This window comes from Gadus macrocephalus, chromosome 12, assembly GCF_031168955.1.
Source record: "Gadus macrocephalus chromosome 12, ASM3116895v1".
NCBI lineage: Eukaryota > Metazoa > Chordata > Actinopteri > Gadiformes > Gadidae > Gadus > Gadus macrocephalus.
This window is the reverse complement of record NC_082393.1, coordinates 27132677-27155159: the sequence shown is the minus strand read 5'-3', so window position 1 is coordinate 27155159 and position 22483 is coordinate 27132677. Positions and strand designations below refer to the sequence as shown.

The window sequence follows — 22483 nt, the reverse complement described above, 5'->3', positions numbered from 1 at the left end:
TCCGCCCCTTTAAGACCGCCCTACACCCCGCCCCTTTAAGACCGCCCTACACCCCGCCCCTTTAAGACCGCCCTACGCCCCGCCCCTTTAAGACTGTCCTACGCCCGCCCCTTTAAGACCGCCCTACACCCCGCCCCTTTAAGACCGCCCTACGCCCCGCCCCTTTAAGACCGTCCTACGCTCCGCCCCTTTAAGACCGTCCTACGCTCCGCCCCTTTAAGACCGCCCTACGCCCCGCCCCTTTAAGACCGCCCTACGCCCCGCCCCTTTAAGACCGTCCTACGCCCCGCCCCTTTAAGACCGTCCTACACCCCGCCCCTTTAAGACCGCCCTACGCCCCGCCCCTTTAAGACCGTCCTACGCTCCGCCCCTTTAAGACCGTCCTACGCTCCGCCCCTTTAAGACCGTCCTACGCCCCGCCCCTTTAAGACCGCCCTACGCCCCGCCCCTTTAAGACCGTCCTACGCTCCGCCCCTTTAAGACCGCCCTACGCCCCGCCCCTTTAAGACCGCCCTACACCCCGCCCCTTTAAGACCGTCCTACGCTCCGCCCCTTTAAGACCGTCCTACGCCCCGCCCCTTTAAGACCGTCCTACGCCCCGCCCCTTTAAGACCGTCCTACGCCCCGCCCCTTTAAGACCGTCCTACGCCCCGCCCCTTTAAGACCGTCCTACGCCCCGCCCCTTTAAGACCGCCCTACGCTCCGCCCCTTTAAGACCGTCCTACGCTCCGCCCCTTTAAGACCGTCCTACGCTCCGCCCCTTTAAGACCGTCCTACGCTCCGCCCCTTTAAGACGTCCTACACTCCGCCCCTTTAAGACCGCCCTACGCCCCGCCCCTTTAAGACCGTCCTACGCTCCGCCCCTTTAAGACCGCCCTACACTCCGCCCCTTTAAGACCGCCCTACGCCCCGCCCCTTTAAGACCGTCCTACGCTCCGCCCCTTTAAGACCGTCCTACGCTCCGCCCCTTTAAGACCGCCCTACGCTCCGCCCCTTTAAGACCGCCCTACACCCCGCCCCTTTAAGACCGCCCTACACCCCGCCCCTTTAAGACCGCCCTACACCCCGCCCCTTTAAGACCGTCCTACGCTCCGCCCCTTTAAGACCGTCCTACGCTCCGCCCCTTTAAGACCGCCCTACACCCCGCCCCTTTAAGACCGCCCTACACCCCGCCCCTTTAAGACCGTCCTACGCTCCGCCCCTTTAAGACTGTTCTACGCTCCGCCCCTTTAAGACTGTCCTACGCTCCGCCCCTTTAAGACCGCCCTACACCCCGCCCCTTTAAGACCGCCCTACACCCCGCCCCTTTAAGACCGTCCTACGCTCCGCCCCTTTAAGACGGCTCCAGTGTTCTTCACAGTGGAGGTTGACGTACCGGTTGTGCTGCCCGCCCTTAAAGTAGGCGTTGATGTACTCGGTGATGGCGGCGGCCACGGGCCAGGCGTCCTGGGGGCTCAGCGAGATGGGGCTGGGGCCTCGTGACAGGTGCACTAGGGGAAGGACGGCAGGAGCAGGTCGTTACACAGGACTGATACATTATGACGTCAATACATAAATATAACACTGGGGGGGGGGGGGACTCACAGTGTCGGGGGGGGGACTCACAGTGTCGGGGGGGGGACTCACAGTGTCGGGGGGGGGACTGACTCACAGTGTCGGGGGGGGGGGGACTCACAGTGTCGGGGGGGACTCACAGTGTTGGGGGGGGGGGGGACTGACTCACAGTGTCTAGGGGACGACGACTCACAGTGTCGGGGGGGGGGACTGACTCACAGTGTCGGGGGGGGGGACTCACAGTGTCTAGGGGGGGGGGGGACTGACTCACAGTGTCTAGGGGGGGGGGGACTGACTCACAGTGTCGGGGGGGGGGGGACTGACTCACAGTGTCTAGGGGGGGGGGACTGACTCACAGTGTCTAGGGGGGGGGGACTGACTCACAGTGTCTAGGGGGGGGGGGACTGACTCACAGTGTCTAGGGGGGGGGGACTGACTCACAGTGTCTAGGGGGGGGGGGACTGACTCACAGTGTCGGGGGGGGGGGGACTGACTCACAGTGTCGGGGGGGGGGGGGGGACTGACTCACAGTGTCTAGGGGGGGGGGGACTGACTCACAGTGTCTAGGGGGGGGGGGGACTCACAGTGTCTAGGGGGGGGGGGGGGACTGACTCACAGTGTCTAGGGGGGGGGGGGGACTGACTCACATCTAGGGGGGGGCTCCTGGTGCAGATAGGGCAGCGGCGAGACGTCTCGATTCTTGGACCCCCACTCCTCCCTGGCCTGGGACCCCCACTCCTCCCTGGCCTGGGACCCCCACTCACTGGGGCTGGAGGAGGAGGAGGAGGAGGAGGGGGGGCTGGGGTCCGGCAGGGGCGACGAGCACAGCGACCGGGACTGAGACGCACAACAACAACACAACAACACAAAGAATACATCAACAAGCTCCAGAACACGCACACACTGTAGTGAGCCAGAGGGAGGAGCCAGAGGGAGGAGCCAGAGGGAGGAGCCAGAAGGAGGAGCCAGAGGGCGGAGCCAGAGGACGGAGCCTTGGCTTTGGACCAGTGTAATGTTGGTAACATCAGATGAGGTCCTATGTTTATACATTCTTTGTATGATGAACATGTGTATAAAACTGATCTCCTATTCCGTTATTAAAAGGCACTGTAGGTACGATTTAAGAACCTTAGTTTGCTCCCGGCTTCTGACCAATCAGGGCTTTCCTCCCTAGTCGACTCTGGGTATCCATCATGCCAGCGCAGGAAATGTAAATCTTTCCACTGGCGGTCGAGGCAATGGCCGGCTCCGTAATGGCCGCCCTGGCTCCTTAATGGCCGCCCTGGCTCCTTAATGGCCGCCCTGGCTCCGTAATGGCCGTCCTGGCTCCGTAATGGCCGCCCTGGCTCCATAATGGCCGTCCTGGCTCCTTAATGGTCCTTACCCTTTCAGAGCCGGGGGCCCGGCCCGACAGCCTCTTGGAGCGGGAGAGCTGGGGGGGGGCGGCGGCCAGCAGCTCAGCGCTGTCCTGTCTGAAGACCGACGGGGGGCCTGTGTGCACAACAGCACACAGATATTAACACAACGCACACATATGAACACAACACACATGTTAACACTTGGAAGCATGAGGAGCATGTGAAGGCTGGTAACCAGTCCTCAAGCACTTCACACCGGCAGCTCTACTGCTGGTTGCCGTTGGAGACCAGATGAAGGTGTTGTGAGTGTGACCCCACCCTGCTGGGGGGCCCTGCCCGCGGCCGGCGGACCGCTGAGCTCCAGGCAGTCCTGGTCCTTGTCCGTGGAGAAGCACAGGTCCTCCTGCGGCCCCGAGTGGCGCGTGAGGGGCGGGGCGTTGCGCCGCGGCTCCCCGTCGGAGGAGCGCTGCTTCCTCCTCTCCGCCCCCCGTCCTCTTCCTCCCTCTCCTCTTCCTCCCTCCTCCTGCGGGGGCGGGGGCGGCGGGGGGCCGTCGCTGAAGGGGTTGTGGACCGAGTTCCAGCTGAGCAGCTCCTTCCGCGGCGGCGCTACCGACAGGCACCCGGCGCTAACGCTAGCGGCTAGCCGGCCGCTGGGGGGCGGGGCCGGGGGCGGGGCCGGGGAGGCCAGAGAGGACTGGTGCGTCGGGCTGCCGATCATCGTGATGGCGAACGGGTCGTCGGAGGTCGTCGGGGGCGGCATGCTCCGGTCCCGCCTCCTCTCTCGCCCTCTGTGATTGGAGGAGGTCCTGGAGGAGGAGGAGGGGAGGGGCAGAGTCTTGTTGGCTCCGAGGGAGACGGAGAAGGGGTCCCCGCGCCCCTCCCTCGGACCCCGCCCCTCCCGGGGCGGGGCGGGCCAGGCGCTGGGGGAGGGCGCCGTCTCCGCGGCAACCGTCTTCTCGAAGGCCGTCAGGAAGGGGTCCCCCGCCGGGACGGCGCCCCACGGCGCGGCCGGCGGGGGGGGGTCCGGGGGGCCCCAGGGGGAGCGGGACGGGGCCGGCCACGCCTCCTGGGGCCCGTCCTGGGGGCCGCGCCCCGGGGAGGGGTCCCGGAAGGCGGACAGGAAGGGGTCAGCGGCCCGGCCCAGGCTCTGCTGGGCGGCCTCCTTGCTGTGGGGGGCGCTGTGGGGCCACGCCACCCAGCCCACGGGCTCTGGGGACGGCCCCAGGGGCTGGTGGGACGGCGAGTCCAGCCCAGAGTCCTCCACGTTCTCTGGGGAGGAGGAGTCCGACGAGAAGGCCCCATCTGGAGACACAACGGAGAGACCAGATGAGTACCAAACCCCTCCTCAAAAGGGTTTATCATCATGAGGTTATCTGGCCACACCTTTACTTCACCCCCCCACACAAAGTAACCAGAGACCAACGGACATCAAAGCAGACGCTGCCTACACTCAGAGGCCCCGAAGGCGCCCTGCTCCCTCAGCGGCTCCCGGCCGGCCAACGACCTGGACCTGAAGGCGGAGTCCAGCGGGGGCCCGAACAGACTGTCAGAGCCCGAGGCCGTGGAGCTCAACCTGAGGAGAGACAAGACCCAGTGAGAGGGAGAGACAAGACCCAGTGAGAGAGGGAGAGACAAGACCCAGTGAGAGGGAGAGACAAGACCCAGTGAGAGAGGGAGAGACAAGACCCAGTGAGAGAGGGAGAGACAAGACCCAGTGAGAGGGAGAGACAAGATGCAGTGAGAGAGGGAGAGACAAGACCCAGTGAGAGAGGGAGAGACAAGACGCAGTGAGAGAGGGAGAGACAAGACGCAGTGAGAGAGGGAGAGACAAGACGCAGTGAGAGAGGGAGAGACAAGACTCAGTGAGAGAGGGAGAGACAAGACTCAGTGAGAGAGGGAGAGACTCAGTGAGAGAGGGAGAGACAAGACGCAGTGAGAGAGGGAGAGACAAGACGCAGTGAGAGAGGGAGAGACAAGACTCAGTGAGAGAGGGAGAGACAAGACTCAGAGAGAGAGCGACAAGACTCAGTGAGAGAGGAGGAGAGACAAGACTCAGTGAGAGAGGGAGAAACAAGAAACAGAGAGAGGGAGAGACAAGACGTGAGAGGAGGAAGAAGTGAGAGGAGGAATAGTACGGCTGAGCTCCATCAGAGGGTTAACGAGGGTCCCGGCTAATAGTCACTCAGCTTCAATGCTGGATGAGACAGAGAGAGAGAGAGAGAGAGAGAGAGACAGAGAGAGACAGAGACAGAGAGAGAGAGCTGTCTCTGTCGGTTTTACACAGGCAAGGCAGTGAAATTGCCGGGCGTGACAAGCCGCAACCGAACCGGCTTGGCAGTGTAAGAAGGCCAGACTGACAGACAGAAACAGAATTGGGGCAAAGAAAAAGAATAAGCCTGACCTGCTGTGATTTGGGCTGGAGGAAGATCTGCGTAAACCCTCCGCCTCTCCATCTACACACACACACACACACACACACACACACACACACACACACACACACACACACACACACACACACACACACACACACACACACACACACACACACACACACACACACACACACACACACACACACACACACACACACAATGTGTCTGCTAAGAGGGGTAGGGGCACTACCATCACAGAGACACGTTGCTGATCACTAAATGCAGAATATGAGTGTGTTTGATTTGGCACATGTTTGAAGCTATTGCACGGGATCCATTATGATCGCACAAATGCAGCGTGCGTGCGTGCGTGCGTGCGTGCGTGCGTGCGTGCGTGCGTGCGTGCGTGCGTGTGTGTGCGTGATGGGCAGAGATGAAGCATACTGTGGGCTATGCCATATTTGCAGTGGAAGCCTAATGAGCAGAGCTGTTCTCTCGTAGTACAATCCATGACCTCCTCCCATCGTCTCACCATCTCCTGATCCATGGAGAACTCGGGACTAGTGATGGCTACGGAGTGTCCCTCTACAGAGCTACAGACAGACGGATTGACAGACAGACAGACAGACGGACAGAGACAGACAGACAGACAGACCCACCCCTGTGAGCAGCAGCCTCCCCGTCTCCTTCAGAGTGACCTCCTGTGGTGCTAGAGGCTCCTGAGGAAGAGGAGGAGGAGGAGAGAGGGGAGGAGGAGGAGCAGGAGATCTTTTTAAAGGAAGCATCCAAAAATACAATTGCGAATGAAGCGAATGAAGTGGGACTTACTGGAGAGCTGGCGTTTGACTGGCACCTAGAATACGAGGGGAGGACAAAACAGAAACCATACGTCACCATCCAGAACCTCAGCCAACGGCAACAAAAGGTCTACTTAACTTAACTAGATTCAACCAAAAACAAAACATAACACACACACACACACACAGACACACACCGCCCGGTTGGGGGGCAGGGTCAGTGCCCCCACGGTGGCCTTCAGTTCCTTCTCGGCGGCGGCAGTGCAGTGGCGGCCGCTGGCCACCGGGCGGATCTGGATGTGGAACTTCTTGGGCTCCTCGTCGTCGAAGTCGGAGTCGCTGGAGTAGAAGTGGCTGTCCTTGCTGTCTGCGCAGCGTGCATAGGGTCAAGGAAACAGTCTGGATGGAGGCGCTGAGACAAGAAGTCCGGACTCCAAGAACACTAAGCTGGTTCATAACCCCCAGCGCGGAACAGGACTGGACTCAAGTCTGTTTGGGACTCAAACATGGGGATGGCCGGTCCCGATGGAGCCCCTAGGGGCTCAGCGTCCCAGGGACAGAGGACGATGGTCAATGGGTTGGTCCAGGCAGTGGACCTTGTGGAAAATATCAGGGAAATAATAACATTAACAATATTTCAAACTCGACAAGGGTGGATTGCACGCCAACAGGCAAGAAGTATGGATCTTGCTCATCCACTGATTTATTCGCATGAAGAGAGAAAAATAAGACTGTGCATGCGTGTGTGTACAACCTCAGCCGTCCTTGTAGAACGATGGGGCTGTCAGATGACCGCCCACATCCTGATTACACCGCATTTGGTGAAACCTTCGTCCTTCCCTCGTCAGACTGCACAAGGTTGAACACTGTTATGTAACCTCTCTGTGTCTCTCTCTCTGTGTCTCTCTCTCTGTGTCTCTCTCTCTGTGTCTCTGTGTGTCTGTGTGTCTGTGTGTGTGTGTGTGTGTGTGTGTGTCACAGGGCAGGTGACAGATACAGCAGTATATTTATGTCCTGAGGCGTTCTGTGAGGGCCATGGATGATATTGCATGGCAGCAGGAGACGGAGAGAGAGAACGTGATTAAGCGTGTGCGTGTGTGGTGAGGGACAGTATTAGGGTCTGGTCACCTCCTTTGGAACCGTTCTGAGCATTTTGACTAAAACTGAATATGTTTGGAACTGAAGAGCAGCAGGTTCTGGCTGCCCTGGGCTCAGTATGAGGGCAGCAGCCCTGGGCTCAGGGTGAGGGCAGCAGCCCTGGGCTCAGTGTGAGGGCAGCAGCCCTGGGCTCAGTGTGAGGGCAGCAGCCCTGGGCTCAGTGTGAGGGCAGCAGCCCTGGGCTCAGTGTGAGGGCAGCAGCCCTGGGCTCAGTGTGAGGGCAGCAGCCCTGGGCTCAGTGTGAGGGCAGCAGCCCTGGGCTCAGTGTGAGGGCAGCAGCCCTGGGCTCAGTGTGAGGGCAGCAGCCCTGGGCTCAGTGTGAGGGCAGCAGCCCTGGGCTCAGTGTGAGGGCAGCAGCCCTGGGTTAGGGAGGATGGACTGAGGTTCTCTCCAAGTAGAGAGGTTACACTCTGTTTGGGTACATACCAGATATACCATTAATGTACAGCTGATGGGGAAAAGAAGAAGCAGCAGACCAACTCGTTGTCATAGTCTAACAGGAGGGCACAGCCACACGCTGGACGCTTTAAGGGGATCTGAGCTGGGACTGCGACGCCCAAAGACGAGTTCATAAAGGATATCGTTCTGGTCGTCGTCAGCTCGGATCACAAAGCCTTCCTCGTCCACGTCCAGCGGGGAGTTCTGTAGGGCGGAGAGAGGAGCAGGGGGCATCACAGAGACGGAGAGACAGAGACCCAGACAGAACGAACACCACCTAGAGGACAGTGAGCTCATAGCACCTCCGTCAAACCCTTCCACTCGTACATCAACCGCTTACGTTGGGATTAGGATCCCATGTTACTCCGACGTGTTTCAAGGTGACTTAAGGACTAAGATAAGGTCACTCAAGCGTTTAGGTAGACGTCCTGGTAGCGAACACAAGCCCATCAAACACGTACCTGGAAAAGCCTTTCTTAGAATGAGCCGAATGCAAAAGGAAAGCCGACACCTCGGCTACGTCACCATCTCACCTGATCCCCCCCCCCCCCCCCCACCACCTGATCCCCCCCCCCCCCCCCCCCCCGCCTCCCTCCCCCCCATCACACCTGATCCCCCCCCCCCCCCGCCTCCCTCCCTCCCCATCACACCTGATCCCCCCCCCCCCGCCCCCCCCGCCTCCCTCCCCCTGACAGCCCTCTCTTTAACTCACACCTAGCAATCCGTAAACATGCAAGAACAGACCAGGCCTCTGATTGGCTATTGGCTGTTGCCGCTGGTAACTAGCTCCATGGTTGTTGATGTTTTCTGGAACTCACCAGTGCCTCCATTACGGCCGAATCCCTGAAAACACAAACAGAAGGACCGTTTGGATCCGGCTCAACTGCTCCCTCAGGGAGAACGTAGGGGTTCGCCAGGGGAAGAGCCGAACCAGGGCACCGCGATTCAACAGAACGACTCGGCGTAGAGACGTCTGGGTCTACTTCTCTCTGTGCATAAGTGCCTGTGTGTGCCTGTGTGTGCGTGTGCGCGTGTGTGTGTCTGTGTGTGTTGGAATAAACTGGCAACAAATGTGAACCAAAGAAAAGAGCACATGTGTGAGAGCAGAGTGAAGGGAGCGTCTGAGCGGCCGAGTCCCAGTGGGAGCCAGTGGGAGCCAGTGGGGGCCAGTGGGGGTCAGGGGGGGCCAGTGGGGGTCAGTGGGGGCCAGGGGGGGTCAGGGGGGGTCAGGGGGAGCCAGTGGGGGCCAGTGGGGGTCAGGGGGGGCCAGTGGGGGTCAGTGGGGGTCAGTGGGGGCCAGTGGGGGTCAGTGGGGGTCAGTGGGGGTCAGGGGGGGTCAGGGGGGGTCTGAGAGATCACTCACGAGGAGTCAGGCTCCTTGTCCCGCCTGCCCAGGCCGGGGATCCGGAACGCTTTCCCCCGGCTCTTCTTCCCTCCTTCGACCACCAGGGCGGGCATGTACTCCTCGAAGCCCACCACCGCTGGAGGGGGGCAGGGAGCACCGGGCAACAGGGACGAGGGGGGGGGGCACAGGGGGAGGAGGGCAGCGGTCAGTCCATGAGTTAAACAAAGAGATCAGCCCGGAGCGACCATAGGCACAACTACAGTGTAGAGCAGGTTCACACACACACACACACACACACACACACACACACACACACACACACACACACACACACACACACACACACACACACACACACACACACACACACACACACACACACACACACACACACACACACACACACACACACACACGTAGTGTATCATGGGAGAACCCTTCTACCTGGTCTCTCCTTGCCCGTCCCCTTCTGCTCTGCAAACTTCTGGAGCAGATTGTCCGTTCCAATGTTCTCCACATTCTGCTTGAACTCCTCATGGACCTGGGGGAACCCAAACACAGTTTGTTCAGAACATTTAGTGGAGAAACCAACCAAGACACTGAGTCCGAAAGCTATCCCAAAGCCTGTGGAAATCACAGGCAGTGCAAGAGAAGACAATCAGAAGAAAGGCCTTTCATTTAGTGTGGGAACGGCTGACGTCGATAAGTAAGCAACACACACATCACTGGGTCCCGAATGCTCAGGGTATAGGAAGTCGGTCCCACGGGGGGTGATGAACCCTAACCCTGACCCCTTCCACGTACCTGGCCCACCTGGACGTGGGTGTCCTCGATGGAGTGGGAGTAGCCCTTGATCAGCAGCTTCATCTGTCGCAGGTGGGCCTCCTCCATGTCCTGGAACTTCTACAACAGACAGACAGACAGTCAGACACTGAGTGCCAGTACAAATCTCCCGTTTTAAAGGCCGCAGTTTGTGTTTGGTCCCTCTCTAAAATGTATTTTACAATATTCCCTGATTTAGACCAGCAGCCAGACCGACTGGCCCACAGGTGATTGTACTGGTGACTGTACTGGTGATTCAGGGCTACCCAGCAGGGCACTGGGCTGGCAGAACAATAAGCTGTTGGTAATGAGCCTGCTGCCCTCTCTCTCTCTCTGAGCTCAGAGCGAGAGAGGGAGCTGCCAGACTCACAATCCCCCAAATGAGCCCCAAAGAAATCCTTTCTCCAGATGAAAGGAAAGGGAGGAAGGTAAAGGAAGGGGACGCCTGGGGGCTGATGGTCTGATCGCCAGCAGAGCCGTCCTGCGCTCGGCCTGAGCTCAGGGGTCTGTGGGAGAGCCTGGAGGGAGCGGGCGGCACAGCTTGTACCTCGCGGCCGGTCCGTCTGTGAACGGCTGAAGCCTCCATCTGGGCCGCGGCTCGGCCTAATGAGGGCAGCCTCACCGCACAGTGCTATTGGTACAGATAATTGGTCACAAGGGCGCCTGTCATCCTTTGGCATGAACAGATCTAGGGAGGGGGCAGGGGGGCAATCATCAGGATCTCCATGGAGACGGGGACGGTAACCATGGCGCTCTTTAGGCAGTGATCAGGTTAATGAGCGGGTTGCCGGGGTGCGGGGTGCAGTTGTGAATGGCATGTGTTATTCTAGCGTGCGTCTGTGTGCGTGTGTCGCAGGGTTGATGGGTTACCTGATAAATAAGAAGATTGAAGAGACTGATCATAGAGAAAGATAAAGAAATATAAAGGTAGCGAGAGAATCCGATTTAGAGATGGATGAGAAATTGAGGAAAATGGAGCGTCTGAGAGGACTGTGTTATTATCATAGAGGAGAGATCGAAGGAGGGGAGAACGATACCGAGTCAACCGGCTGCATCTGGTTCCAGACACTGACCTGGGCAGACCGGCTGCATCTGGTTCCAGACACTGACCTGGGCAGACCGGCTGCATCTGGTTCCAGACACTGACCTGGGCAGACCGGCAGCATCTGGTTCCAGACACTGACCTGGGCAGACCGGCTGCATCTGGTTCCAGACACTGACCTGGGCAGACCGGCTGCATCTGGTTCCAGACACTGACCTGGGCAGACCGGCTGCATCTGGTTCCAGACACTGACCTGGGCAGAGTCGCTCATCTTCTGCTGGAACTCTGCGCCCACGCGGTTGTACTTCTCGATGCTGACCGCCAGCGCCTCCGCCGCCTTCTTAGACTTCAGCTCTGCCTAGCGAGCACAGAGCAGAGAGTCAGCTCCACCACCCAGAGAACCCCCAGAGCAGAACCCCAGAGCAGAACCCCAGAGAACCCCCAGAGCAGAACCCCAGAGCAGAACCCCAGAGCAGAACCCCAGAGAACCCCCAGAGCAGAACCCCAGAGCAGAACCCAAGAGAACCCCAGAGCAGAACCCCAGAGCAGAACCCCAGAGCAGAACCCCCAGAGCAGAATCCCAGAGCAGAACCCCAGAGCAGAACCCCAGAGCAGAACCCCAGAGCAGAACCCAAGAGAACCCCCAGAGCAGAACCCAAGAGAACCCCCAGAGCAGAGAGCACAGAGGCCTGCTCTATTCACAGCGCTGCTGGACGGCTGGAGTGAGTGAGTGAGTGAGTGAGTGAGTGAGTGAGTGAGTGAGTGAGTGAGTGAGTGAGTGAGTGAGAATGCTTTTCTGTGTTTAACAGAAGATCTAATGATAGGTTATGAATATGAATAAGCACAGGCCCATCGTTTCAGAGGAACCAGCAGTCATGAGAGCGGGGGATCAGTGCTGGTGAATGACTCTTCCAGTCCAAAAGGTACTGGCTTCTATCGTCAGACCCCCCCTACCCCAGGGGACCCCCCCTACCCCAGGGGACCCCCCCTACCCCAGGGGGACCCCCCCTACCCCAGGGGGACCCCCCCTACCCCAGGGGGACCCCCCCTACCCCAGGGGGACCCCCCTTACCCCAGGGGACCCCCCCTACCCCAGGGGGCCCCTCCAGTACTCCTGCTGACCCCCGTCATCGTTGAAGCGGGGAGAGGTGGATTCTAGTACCAGGCCAACGCAGTGGTGCCTCTCATGAAGATGCCATTCCATACCATGCTCGTCCCGTAGACGGTCGGCTGCTGGTACATTAACTGAGCCCCCTCCAGGGGTCCACATCTTCACTTTGCTCTGTTGGTTTTACCTCCCCATGGAGCTGCCCTGATTCCTGGGTTTAATTGTCGTGTAACAGCGCCCCCCGCAGGGCCTGAGAGGAAGGACCAGAAGCGTCCGTGACAGGGAGGACTGCGCCGGGCTTCACCTTCTCCACCTCCTTCTGCGGCGCCGCCTCCTTCCGGAGGCGCTCCAGCTCCCCGCAGCGGGAGTGGTAGGCCTCCCGGGCCTTCTGCAGCTGGACGCTGTGCCCCTGCAGCCCCTGCACCGCCTCCAGGGTGCCCACCACCTCCTCCTTCGTCTGGAACACACAGGGGCGTTCACGGTCACATGCTTTGGTCTGCACAAATGCATCCATATCCAACTGTTGATACACACACGCTCAGACACATGCGCACACACCAGAGTACTCCAGAGCCCCGTATGGAGCTGCCTGGGGAACCTCTGCTGACGCGCTCTGATCCGTTACCAGGTCCTTGATGTGAAGCCCCCTCAAATGCATTAAGAAATCTACACACAAACAGTCTTTAAAGCAGCCATTCCCAACCCCCGCTACCCGGACCTGAGCCGGACCAGAGCAAGACCGGAGCCGGACCGGAGCCGGACCGGAGCGGAGCAAGACCGGAGCAAGACCGGAGCCGGACCGGAGCCGGACCGGAGCCGGACCGGAGCCGGACCGGAGCCGGACCGGAGCCGGACCGGAGCCGGACCAGAGCAAGACCGGAGCCGGACCGGAGCGGAGCGGAGCAAGACCGGAGCCGAGCCGGACCGGAGCAAGACCAGAGCCGGACCTGAGCCAGACCGGAGCAAGACCGGAGCCGGACCGGAGCCAGACCGGAGCAAGACCGGAGCCGGACCGGAGCCGGACCGGAGCCGAGCCGGACCGGAGCCAAGCCGGACCGGAGCAAGACCAGAGCCGGACCGGAGCAAGACCAGAGCCGGACCGGAGCAAGACCAGAGCCGGTCCGAGGACCTGGTCCGAGGCGCCGGGGGAAGTGGGCCTTGATATAATTGTTGTGATTATGACCCATAAACCATCTTGAAAAACAGCATCCTTTGTTTAAAAATTATACATCTTAAAATGATTTATTAGAACTGCCCACAGGTCCTTCTGACAAAATAGGTTGGGACCACTGCTTAAAAGAGTCAACATATTAAACAATCCAACTGCAGAGACAACACCATCTACTGGTGGCACAAGATAAAGATGAATACAAATAAAATTGAAACAGATGTAGGATTTGTAAATGGAAAATCTACTTTTTTTTTGCTTTTCTGCCCTGATTGAGGGGACATTTCCAGTGAGTTTGTTTTGTCCGCTTACATCTAGTTTAGTATTGAGACTAATTCATAAAGCCTTATAACCTTCATATAACCTCTTGGGGAGCGAGGCTGTTGACCAGCCCCGCTGGAACTAATGTTGGCAGGGGGGGGGGGGGGATATTCTCCTGAAATGGCTCATTCTACCGCAGCTGGCCTCAGTTAGACATGAACGCATGTTTAACTGAGGCCAGCTGCTCCTCCTGTACCTATAGGAGGGGGGAGGAGCCTAGAGCCCCTGTACCTAAAGGAAGGAGGAGGGGGGAGGAGTCTAGAGCACCTGTACCTATAGGAGGGGGAGGAGTCCAGAGCACCTGTACCTATAGGAGGGGGAGGAGTCCAGAGCACCTGTACCTATAGGAGGGGGAGGAGTCTAGAGCACCTGCACCTATAGGAGGGGGAGGAGTCCAGAGCACCTGTACCTATAGGAGGGGGAGGAGTCCAGAGCACCTGTACCTATAGGAGGGGGAGGAGTCCAGAGCACCTGTACCTATAGGAGGGGGAGGAGTCCAGAGCACCTGTACCTATAGGAGGGGGAGGAGCCTAGAGCACCTGTACCTAAAGGAAGGAGGAGGGGGGAGGAGTCCAGAGCACCTGTACCTAAAGGAAGGAGGAGGGGGGAGGAGTCTAGAGCACCTGTACCTAAAGGAAGGAGGAGGGGGGAGGAGTCTAGAGCACCTGTACCTATAGGAGGGGGAGGAGTCTAGAGCACCTGTACCTAAAGGAAGGAGGAGGGGGGAGGAGTCTAGAGCACCTGTACCTATAGGAGGGGGGAGGAGCCTAGAGCACCTGTACCTAAAGGAAGGAGGAGGGGGGAGGAGTCTAGAGCACCTGTACCTATAGGAGGGGGGAGGAGCCTAGAGCACCTGTACCTAAAGGAAGGAGGAGGGGGGAGGAGGATTCTAGAGCACCTGTACCTATAGGAGGGGGAGGAGTCTAGAGCACCTGTACCTATAGGAGGGGGAGGAGTCTAGAGCACCTGTACCTATAGGAGGGGGAGGAGTCTAGAGCACCTGTACCTATAGGAGGGGGAGGAGTCCAGAGCACCTGTACCTATAAGAGGGGGAGGAGTCCAGAGCACCTGTACCTATAGGAGGGGGAGGAGTCCAGAGCACCTGTACCTATAGGAGGGGGAGGAGTCCAGAGCACCTGTACCTATAGAAGGGGGAGGAGTCCAGAGCACCTGTACCTATAGGAGGGGGAGGAGTCCAGAGCACCTGTACCTATAGGAGGGGGAGGAGTCTAGAGCAGTACCTTGCGGTGGGTCTTGCCCTGCTCCTCGCCGTACTTGTTGACGTCCCGGATCAGGTCGTTCATCTTCCTCATGAGCTCCAGGTGGCAGAGCGCCAGCTTGTCCGACGACACCCGGAACACGTCCCACAGCGGGGCGAAGGTCCTGGGAGAGACAGTCTGTGAACCCCCCCGCGCAACGGCCTCATGGTTTGACCCCTGTGAACCCCCCCGCAGTACGGGCTCATGGTTTGATCCCTGGGCGGTTTAATGTGGCCTAAGAATGACCGAGCTGTGCTGACGGGCTGAAACAGCCATGATCAGCGCGAGTGCAGTCACACCCCCCCCACCCCCACACCCCCCCCACACACACCCCCCCCACACACACACCCCCACACACACCCCCACACCCCCCCCGCTCTACAGCCAGCCTCATCAGACGGACTGAATCAGGCCAGAGGGCTTCATGGTCGTGTACATTTACAGAAGAGAGGATACAACAAACTAACTAACAAACTTACCAACTAACAAACAATTGTCGTCTACTTGGTAAACCCAAGCGTTTCAGAACTAGGAAGCCTTTGCCTCGGAGAAAAGGACTAAATTGTCGATGGTGGAACACAACATATTTGGAGTTGGAATCTAGAGGCTGCAATATCAGAGATGCATGAATGTTCAATAAGTAACCATCAGCATGAATGAAGGCTTCCCTGGCCCTGATCTGAAGACCAACACAGGCTGAACGTTGTGCTCTCTTTCTGCGTACATTAAGTGAGGCGCTCCGTTCTGCTCACCCCTGAGGACTCCCGCTGCTGGCCATCTTCGACAGCTTGCACATGGATTTGGAGTAGGTCTCCTCGACGGCAGCCCTGAACACACACACACACACACACACACACACACACACACACACACACACACACACACAGTAATGTTTTGTGCCTTCTTTCGAATGGGAGTTCTCCTAAACAGGCTATCGACTACATGCTCTCCCCCAGTAACCCTGGACCCCACAGCCCAGTCCGCCCTGGGGGGCTGCTCCCCGTAGCCCCCCAGTACCCTGCAGCACCAGAGCCTCAGGCGGCGCCGCCAGACAAAACAAGGATCGATTTCTGTCCCGCATTGGGTCAACAATTCAATGATTCATGTGACAAACGGCCCCATTCCACGAGGCCGTGCATTAAACTTAGAGTGGCCATCTGTAGGGCCTGGGGGGGGGGGGAGGGAGTGTTCTGGGCCAAACCCACTCTCACCAGTATGAGCCCACACTAAAGGGCTGCAGTCTGGGTCTCAAGTTGATGGGCTTCATGGGGGAGGTCATGATGTTGATCTGACATTTTTAGACAGCGACAGCAATGGAGGAACAATTTAGCAAACAACCGTGGCGTCACGCCAAATGGACATGAAGGCCGACGCACGTGGACTCAGACTATGATGCTGCAGCCACAGAGTCACTACACCCCCCTGCAGGGTCTCAGAGTCACTACACCCCCCTGCAGGGTCTCAGAGTCACTACATCTCACTGTGCGTCTCAGAGTCACTACACCCCCCTGCAGGGTCTCAGAGTCACTACACCCCCCTGCAGGGTCTCAGAGTCACTACACCCCCCTGCAGGGTCTCAGAGTCACTACATCTCACTGTGCGTCTCAGAGTCACTACACCCCCCCGCAGGGTCTCAGAGTCACTACACCCCCCTGCAGGGTCTCAGAGTCACTACACCCCCCTGCAGGGTCTCAGAGTCACTACACCCCCCTGCAGGGTCTCAGAGTCACTACATCTCACTGTGCGTCTCAGAGTCACTACACCCCCCTGCAGGGTCTCAGAGTCACTACACCCCCCTGCAGGGTCTCAGAGTCACTACATCTCACTGTGCGTCTCCCACCGCTGTCTGAGAGAAGGACAGGGAGGGAAGGAACTAGGGATCGACCGATACCGATTTTTTAGGGCCGATACGATACCGATATTTTTTCATCAGCCTTAGCCGATACGCTGATACCGATTTTCTTGAGCCGTTTTTTTTTTTATTTTTTTTTATTTTTTTTTTTTAAAGGAACATTTATTGAACTTCAATATAAAAAACAATATTTAACAAATAGTAAAAACAGGTGAAGTAGAACAAGTAAGAACAAGTAGATGAACAATATTTAACAAATATTAAAAACAGGTGAGGTAGAACAAGTAAAAAAAAATAAAAAAATTAAAAATTCTGCGAAAATCTGCCACGTATCGGCCAATACCGATACACGTAAAAACCGCGAATATCGCCCGATGATATCGGTCGATCCCTAGAAGGAACCACAACGAGATCCGGAGAGCTGGTCTGAGTGAGAGCAATAGATCGCCAGACGGGGAACATGTGCAGAAATGAGAGGCTGGGAGTAGCGGTGCAGAGATCCATCAGCACGGCAGGCTTCTGACCCCATGGCTCGACCCCTCTCCTGACACCCCCAGGCTGAACAGCCACGCCCCCCCTGGGGACAACGGCCTTCCTCCTTACCCTCCAGGTGGACCAGGATGTTCACATATGAGCACAACCTGTGATGACTGGGATTGTGCTCATATGTGTGTTGCAGCGAGTTAGAGAGACTTTCCATCTTAAATAACAGAGCTTATATCAAGTTCTGTACAATCAAAAGTATTGCGTGCATTCAGCTATTCATAACAAACTTTGCAGAGTGTTTGAATTGTGTGCGTGTGTGTGTGCGCGTGTGCGTGTACGCTCCAGAGACCCATTCAACTAAATTTATTGACGGCACTTTCTCGGTCCATGACTAACCCGTGGTCTTAAATGGACGTGAGGAATGCTGCAGGAATACCCGCTGCAGACCTTAGAGCGGTGGAAGCGTCTGATAGGAGTGGTCCCTCTTCTGGGGCGGCTACCGGGCGCTAGGTAAGCGTTTGGCAGACATTAAATCACTCCAAGCGCCAGCTGTACGGGGAGTCGGGGACATTACCACAGCATTTTCCTGTAGCCCGTAGATTGGAGCCGGTTACTGTGTCCTTGCTTCCAAGCGGGAAGCAAGGACACAATCAGCCACAAGCTGATGTGTGGTGAGCTCTGAGCTAGGGACAGTGGCAGCGGGCCAAGCGGAGACCCAGGTGAGGCCGCCACACACTGAGGCCGGAGGAGTAGTCTGTGCGTGTGCGTTTGTTTGTGTGTGTGCACTAGAGGGCCGATGTGAATTCAGCACATAGGTGACAGGAACAGGAGGCATCAGAAGATAGTGACCGTTTATTTACAGAATTTTGGTTTTAAGTTCTCAAGTTAAACTTTAGGAATCCTGAATATTATATTAATCCTTGTGTCTTGCGCATAGTTCTTGCTGCTCATGCCAAATAATCTCTCGATGTACTTCTGTGGTTTAAGACATATTTATGTGCACATCATCCCCACCTACTGGCCTGCCATTCATATGCACGTTCTATATTGTCATTATAATTGCTGCAAATCACACAGAATCAAACTTTACCTCTCACGAACAAACTCAGCCAGCTCCTTGGTAGCCAGCTGGCCATGCTTCATGTTGTGGTAAAGAACATCAAATCCAGTGTTCTTCTCTCCCTGTAGAAAGAAGACAAAACACCGGACGCATTAGACACAAATGGACCTTTACTAATATTTGTAGTTTAACAATATGTTATATTTATTTACCTTCCCAGGGTGGAGATACAGTGACACAAGAAATACAAAACTGTCTTATAGATTCCTCAAGTCACACAACAAGTCAGCATGACCTTTGTCTTCAACGCTTTATGATTTAGCTCACAGAAACATCAGCGGTCATGACATTAGAGGCTGAAAGAGAATCAATCCACAAGACATCTCAGGATTTATGTAGCCGAGTTTTCCCAAGGTAAGGTTTATGATATATAACTAAACACAAAGTCTATGCGAGGCAGTGGGGGGGAACTTAAACAAGCTGAACCAATGGGGAACCTTCTGCTTCGACTTCGTATCAGATCCATCATTGGGGTGATTGGATCATTCTGACACGCCGCCCTTCTGTTCTGACGATGTCTGACGCTGGTGTCACACTGAAGACTCAGCCTCTCTCAGACCTCCACACCCGTCCACTCACACCTCCAGGCCCGGCCTCCTCAGCCTCTCTCAGACCTCCAGGCCCGGCCTCCTCAGCCTCTCTCACACCTCCAGGCCCGGCCTCCTCAGCCTCTCTCAGACCTCCAGGCCCGGCCTCCTCAGCCTCTCTCACACCTCCAGGCCCGGCCTCCTCAGCCTCTCTCACACCTCCAGGCCCGGCCTCCTCAGCCTCTCTCAGACCTCCAGGCCCGGCCTCCTCAGCCTCTCTCAGACCTCCAGGCCCGGCCTCCTCAGCCTCTCTCACACCTCCAGGCCCGGCCTCCTCAGCCTCTCTCACACCTCCAGGCCCGGCCTCCTCAGCCTCTCTCACACCTCCAGGCCCGGCCTCCTCAGCCTCTCTCAGACCTCCAGGCCCGGCCTCCTCAGCCTCTCTCACACCTCCAGGCCCGGCCTCCTCAGCCTCTCTCACACCTCCAGGCCCGGCCTCCTCAGCCTCTCTCACACCTCCAGGCCCGGCCTCCTCAGCCTCTCTCAGACCTCCAGACCCGGCCTCCTCAGCCTCTCTCACACCTCCAGGCCCGGCCTCCTCAGCCTCTCTCAGACCTCCAGGCCCGGCCTCCTCAGCCTCTCTCAGACCTCCAGGCCCGGCCTCCTCAGCCTCTCTCACACCTCCAGGCCCGGCCTCCTCAGCCTCTCTCAGACCTCCAGGCCCGAACTCCTCAGCCTCTCTCAGACCTCCAGGCCCGGCCTCCTCAGCCTCTCTCAGACCTCCAGGCCCGGCCTCCTCAGCCTCTCTCAGACCTCCAGGCCCGGCCTCCTCAGCCTCTCTCAGACCGCCACACCCCGTCCCCTCAGACCTCCAGGCCCGGCCCCCCCAGCCTCAGACCTCCAGGGCACCCCCAGCCCACAGAGGGCCCTTTGGGGCCCTGTGTGTCCAGGGAGACGGACAGCAGCTCTGGGGGATATAAACACTCTGCTGGCAGAGAGCCGACAGGCAGGTAGCAGGGGAGCGGTCGACGGCCCCGCGAGAGTCTGGGAACACGGAGATTCACCGAGTCAGACCAAACTACCGCATGCCTCGCTGCACACACACTGGCACATAACTCAATAAAAGCAATTAAGGACAGGCAAACACACACACACACACACACACACACACACACACACACACACACACACACACACACACACACACACACACACACACACACACACACACACACACACACACACACACACACACACACACACACACACACACACACACACACACACACACACACTTTGCAATGCAAAGTGTGGGGCAGATATTCTTGGTGGCCCGGACAGGCTGCTGCCTCGGGCCTCAGTCATGTGTGACCCAGCTGAAAGTCACCATTTAATACCGACTTGACAGATCAACTACACCGGTACCTCTTATGCCGCGTTTAGACTGTAGGGTGCGGTACGGTTCGCCTCAGTCCGTTAGGGAGGGGGCGGTATAGCCCAGCTCAGTTCTGAGGTCGCGTTTCCACCGCCGACAGTACCCTTTATGGGCCGGATGTCGATCGCCGCGGCAGCTACGTAAACATCGTGACATCATAGCAGCGCGACACAGTGTAGCCATTCGACCAGAAACCAGCTGGAAGACCTTCTCGTTTCTCACTGCTCCATCAAGCTCCCTCTGCACGTCTTCCTCCCCAAGAATGCAGAGGAACGTCTCCACCTTCTTGTTCGCCCAAGCGAGGCGAGCGTTTTACGAGACATGTTCATTGTAAAGAATAGTACCTCGAGGCTAATGTTTGTTTGTTTTTATCCCCACGTCGCCCGGAAGTGACGATTCTGTCGACCAATCAACGGAGGGAGTGTGTAGCTTGAATTTTCCGGCACCCTTTCAGGCGTCTCAGTACCCCAACGGAGGAGTACTGAAGACGAGGGCAAAACGAGTACGGCTCAGTCCGGGTCACGCCCACTTTTGGCGGAGGAAACGCAATCCGTACCGCACCTTTGCGAACCGAACCGTAGCGCACCCTGCAGGGGAAACGCGCCATTAGCTTCAGCCCCAGGAGCACAACGGCCCTCAAATGAGAACATCACTACTACTAGAGCTGAATTTGAATTAGAAATTATTAAAATGTTGTAATTTATAATAAAGAGCAGAAGTATTGCACAACTCTCAGATCCTCCACCGGCTCCTGGTTTCATTCTCACAGCTCATTCTCGTACATCTCACTCAGCAACACGATTCATAAAGAGCTGAATGTGAATACCGACACATTACAAAGCCCTAAGGGACAAAGAAGTATTCATACTTCTTTGTCATGTGACAAAGAAGTATGCATGATCATAGCAAAATGACAGAGCACAGACCTGAGCATAAGATCGAGATGTGAGGGAGACAGAGGGAGAAGTTAATGAAGGGGATGATCTCAGAAAACTGCATTCTGTTTGAGAACAGTGATATTCACAGTGGCAACAACTAGAGATAGCTTGATTTGACACATTGAAGAACTTTAAATACTAACCACACGGGGGGTCAGAGGAGGAACCAGTAGACAATGACCCGGAAGTGGTTCTGTCATGCATCTCCACAGCATCATTCATTCATGCTCAAACCGCTGGCGATATTCCACAAAGAGTAGCTTGTGTTCTCATGTCCCCTTAGGGGCTCAGAACCAAATAGTGTGAGTGGAGTCTTCATATCACCCACAAATAATCTCCAAGATGTAATTAGGAGATACCATGTGATATTGGTCCGCTTTAAACGAGGTCACCATTTAGTGAAGAATGCTCTCCTTACATGGGCGGGATGAACCACAATGCCAAGGGTTGGACCGCTCCATTCAGGTCGACTTCAAATAATAATCTATACTTTCTAAGAATACAAGTATTCTTAGAGCCCTCCTCTTCCAGCCATGAGCTGCGTCTGACGGCGGAGTGCGGTCCGAGTCATAGGGAGGTCAGCTGACTTCTATGAAACATGTCATTGGTTCTTTGAGTCTCCCCCGTTTAATTTCTCAGTATGTGAATCAGAGAAATACGCCACGACTGCCATTAAACGCCCCCCTGTATTAGAATGTGTGATAGCTGCTGAACATACATTGTGAAAATTATGCAATGAAAAGAGATCACAGCATGGGCAGACTTTAATACGGCAATTCGTCGTTTCTGGTTCAGCTATAAGAAAATTACAAGAAAACAAAACCATTCAGGAATTAACTTTGTACAGTCGTCTGTCGACCAAGCGTAGAAGCCTCTTGCTAGAACTGTGACCAGCCTCCATGGGAACACAAAAAGACCAAAAGGAAACCACACGAGTCTTAGTGCCAGCAGGTCCATGGAGCCAAATGCAACCGAACCGCATTATGAACCGCCAACTCAGCACCGGCCTCCTTCTCATAGGGCTGCCAACATTGGATCAACGGGCCTTGGATCCTCGGTGTCTGATACCCCCCCCCCCCCCCCAGCCGCCTCCATCCCATTCACTCTCCCATTCTGCCTTTTCAACAATTAACATGACCGTTCAGGTCTCACTCTGCAGAAGGCATTACCATGACAATATGAGGCACGATGGGAGGGGTGTGTGTGTGTGTGTGTGTGTGTGTGTGTGTGTGTGTGTGTGTGTGTGTGTGTGTGTGTGTGTGTGTGTGTGTGTGTGTGTGTGTGTGTGTGTGTGTGTGTGTGTGTGTGTGTGTGTGTGTGTGTGCAGGGCTGATCATGCACCCATTTCGCAGAAGGATTCTCAAACATCTTACTAATAAA

The 22483-nt window shown here is 56.8% G+C and overlaps 1 protein-coding gene across 1 annotated transcript in view; it reads right to left on the bottom strand.

The window, feature by feature from the left end:
• Positions 1 to 22483, bottom strand: part of fcho1 (FCH and mu domain containing endocytic adaptor 1) — a 42092-nt gene that overhangs the window by 6694 nt on the left and 12915 nt on the right. Inside the window, exons 5-23 of the mRNA XM_060067635.1 lie at positions 18174 to 18265; positions 15498 to 15572; positions 14728 to 14869; positions 12302 to 12454; positions 11143 to 11247; positions 9830 to 9928; positions 9470 to 9566; positions 9044 to 9161; positions 8499 to 8523; positions 7824 to 7884; positions 6282 to 6460; positions 6116 to 6140; positions 5947 to 6006; positions 5314 to 5365; positions 4361 to 4485; positions 3231 to 4214; positions 2939 to 3045; positions 2202 to 2391; positions 1376 to 1490 (exon numbers count right to left, since the gene is read on the bottom strand). Coding sequence (XP_059923618.1) covers positions 1376 to 1490; positions 2202 to 2391; positions 2939 to 3045; positions 3231 to 4214; positions 4361 to 4485; positions 5314 to 5365; positions 5947 to 6006; positions 6116 to 6140; positions 6282 to 6460; positions 7824 to 7884; positions 8499 to 8523; positions 9044 to 9161; positions 9470 to 9566; positions 9830 to 9928; positions 11143 to 11247; positions 12302 to 12454; positions 14728 to 14869; positions 15498 to 15572; positions 18174 to 18265 — 2804 coding nt within the window. The remainder of the gene's footprint in view (positions 1 to 1375; positions 1491 to 2201; positions 2392 to 2938; positions 3046 to 3230; positions 4215 to 4360; positions 4486 to 5313; positions 5366 to 5946; positions 6007 to 6115; positions 6141 to 6281; positions 6461 to 7823; positions 7885 to 8498; positions 8524 to 9043; positions 9162 to 9469; positions 9567 to 9829; positions 9929 to 11142; positions 11248 to 12301; positions 12455 to 14727; positions 14870 to 15497; positions 15573 to 18173; positions 18266 to 22483) is intronic.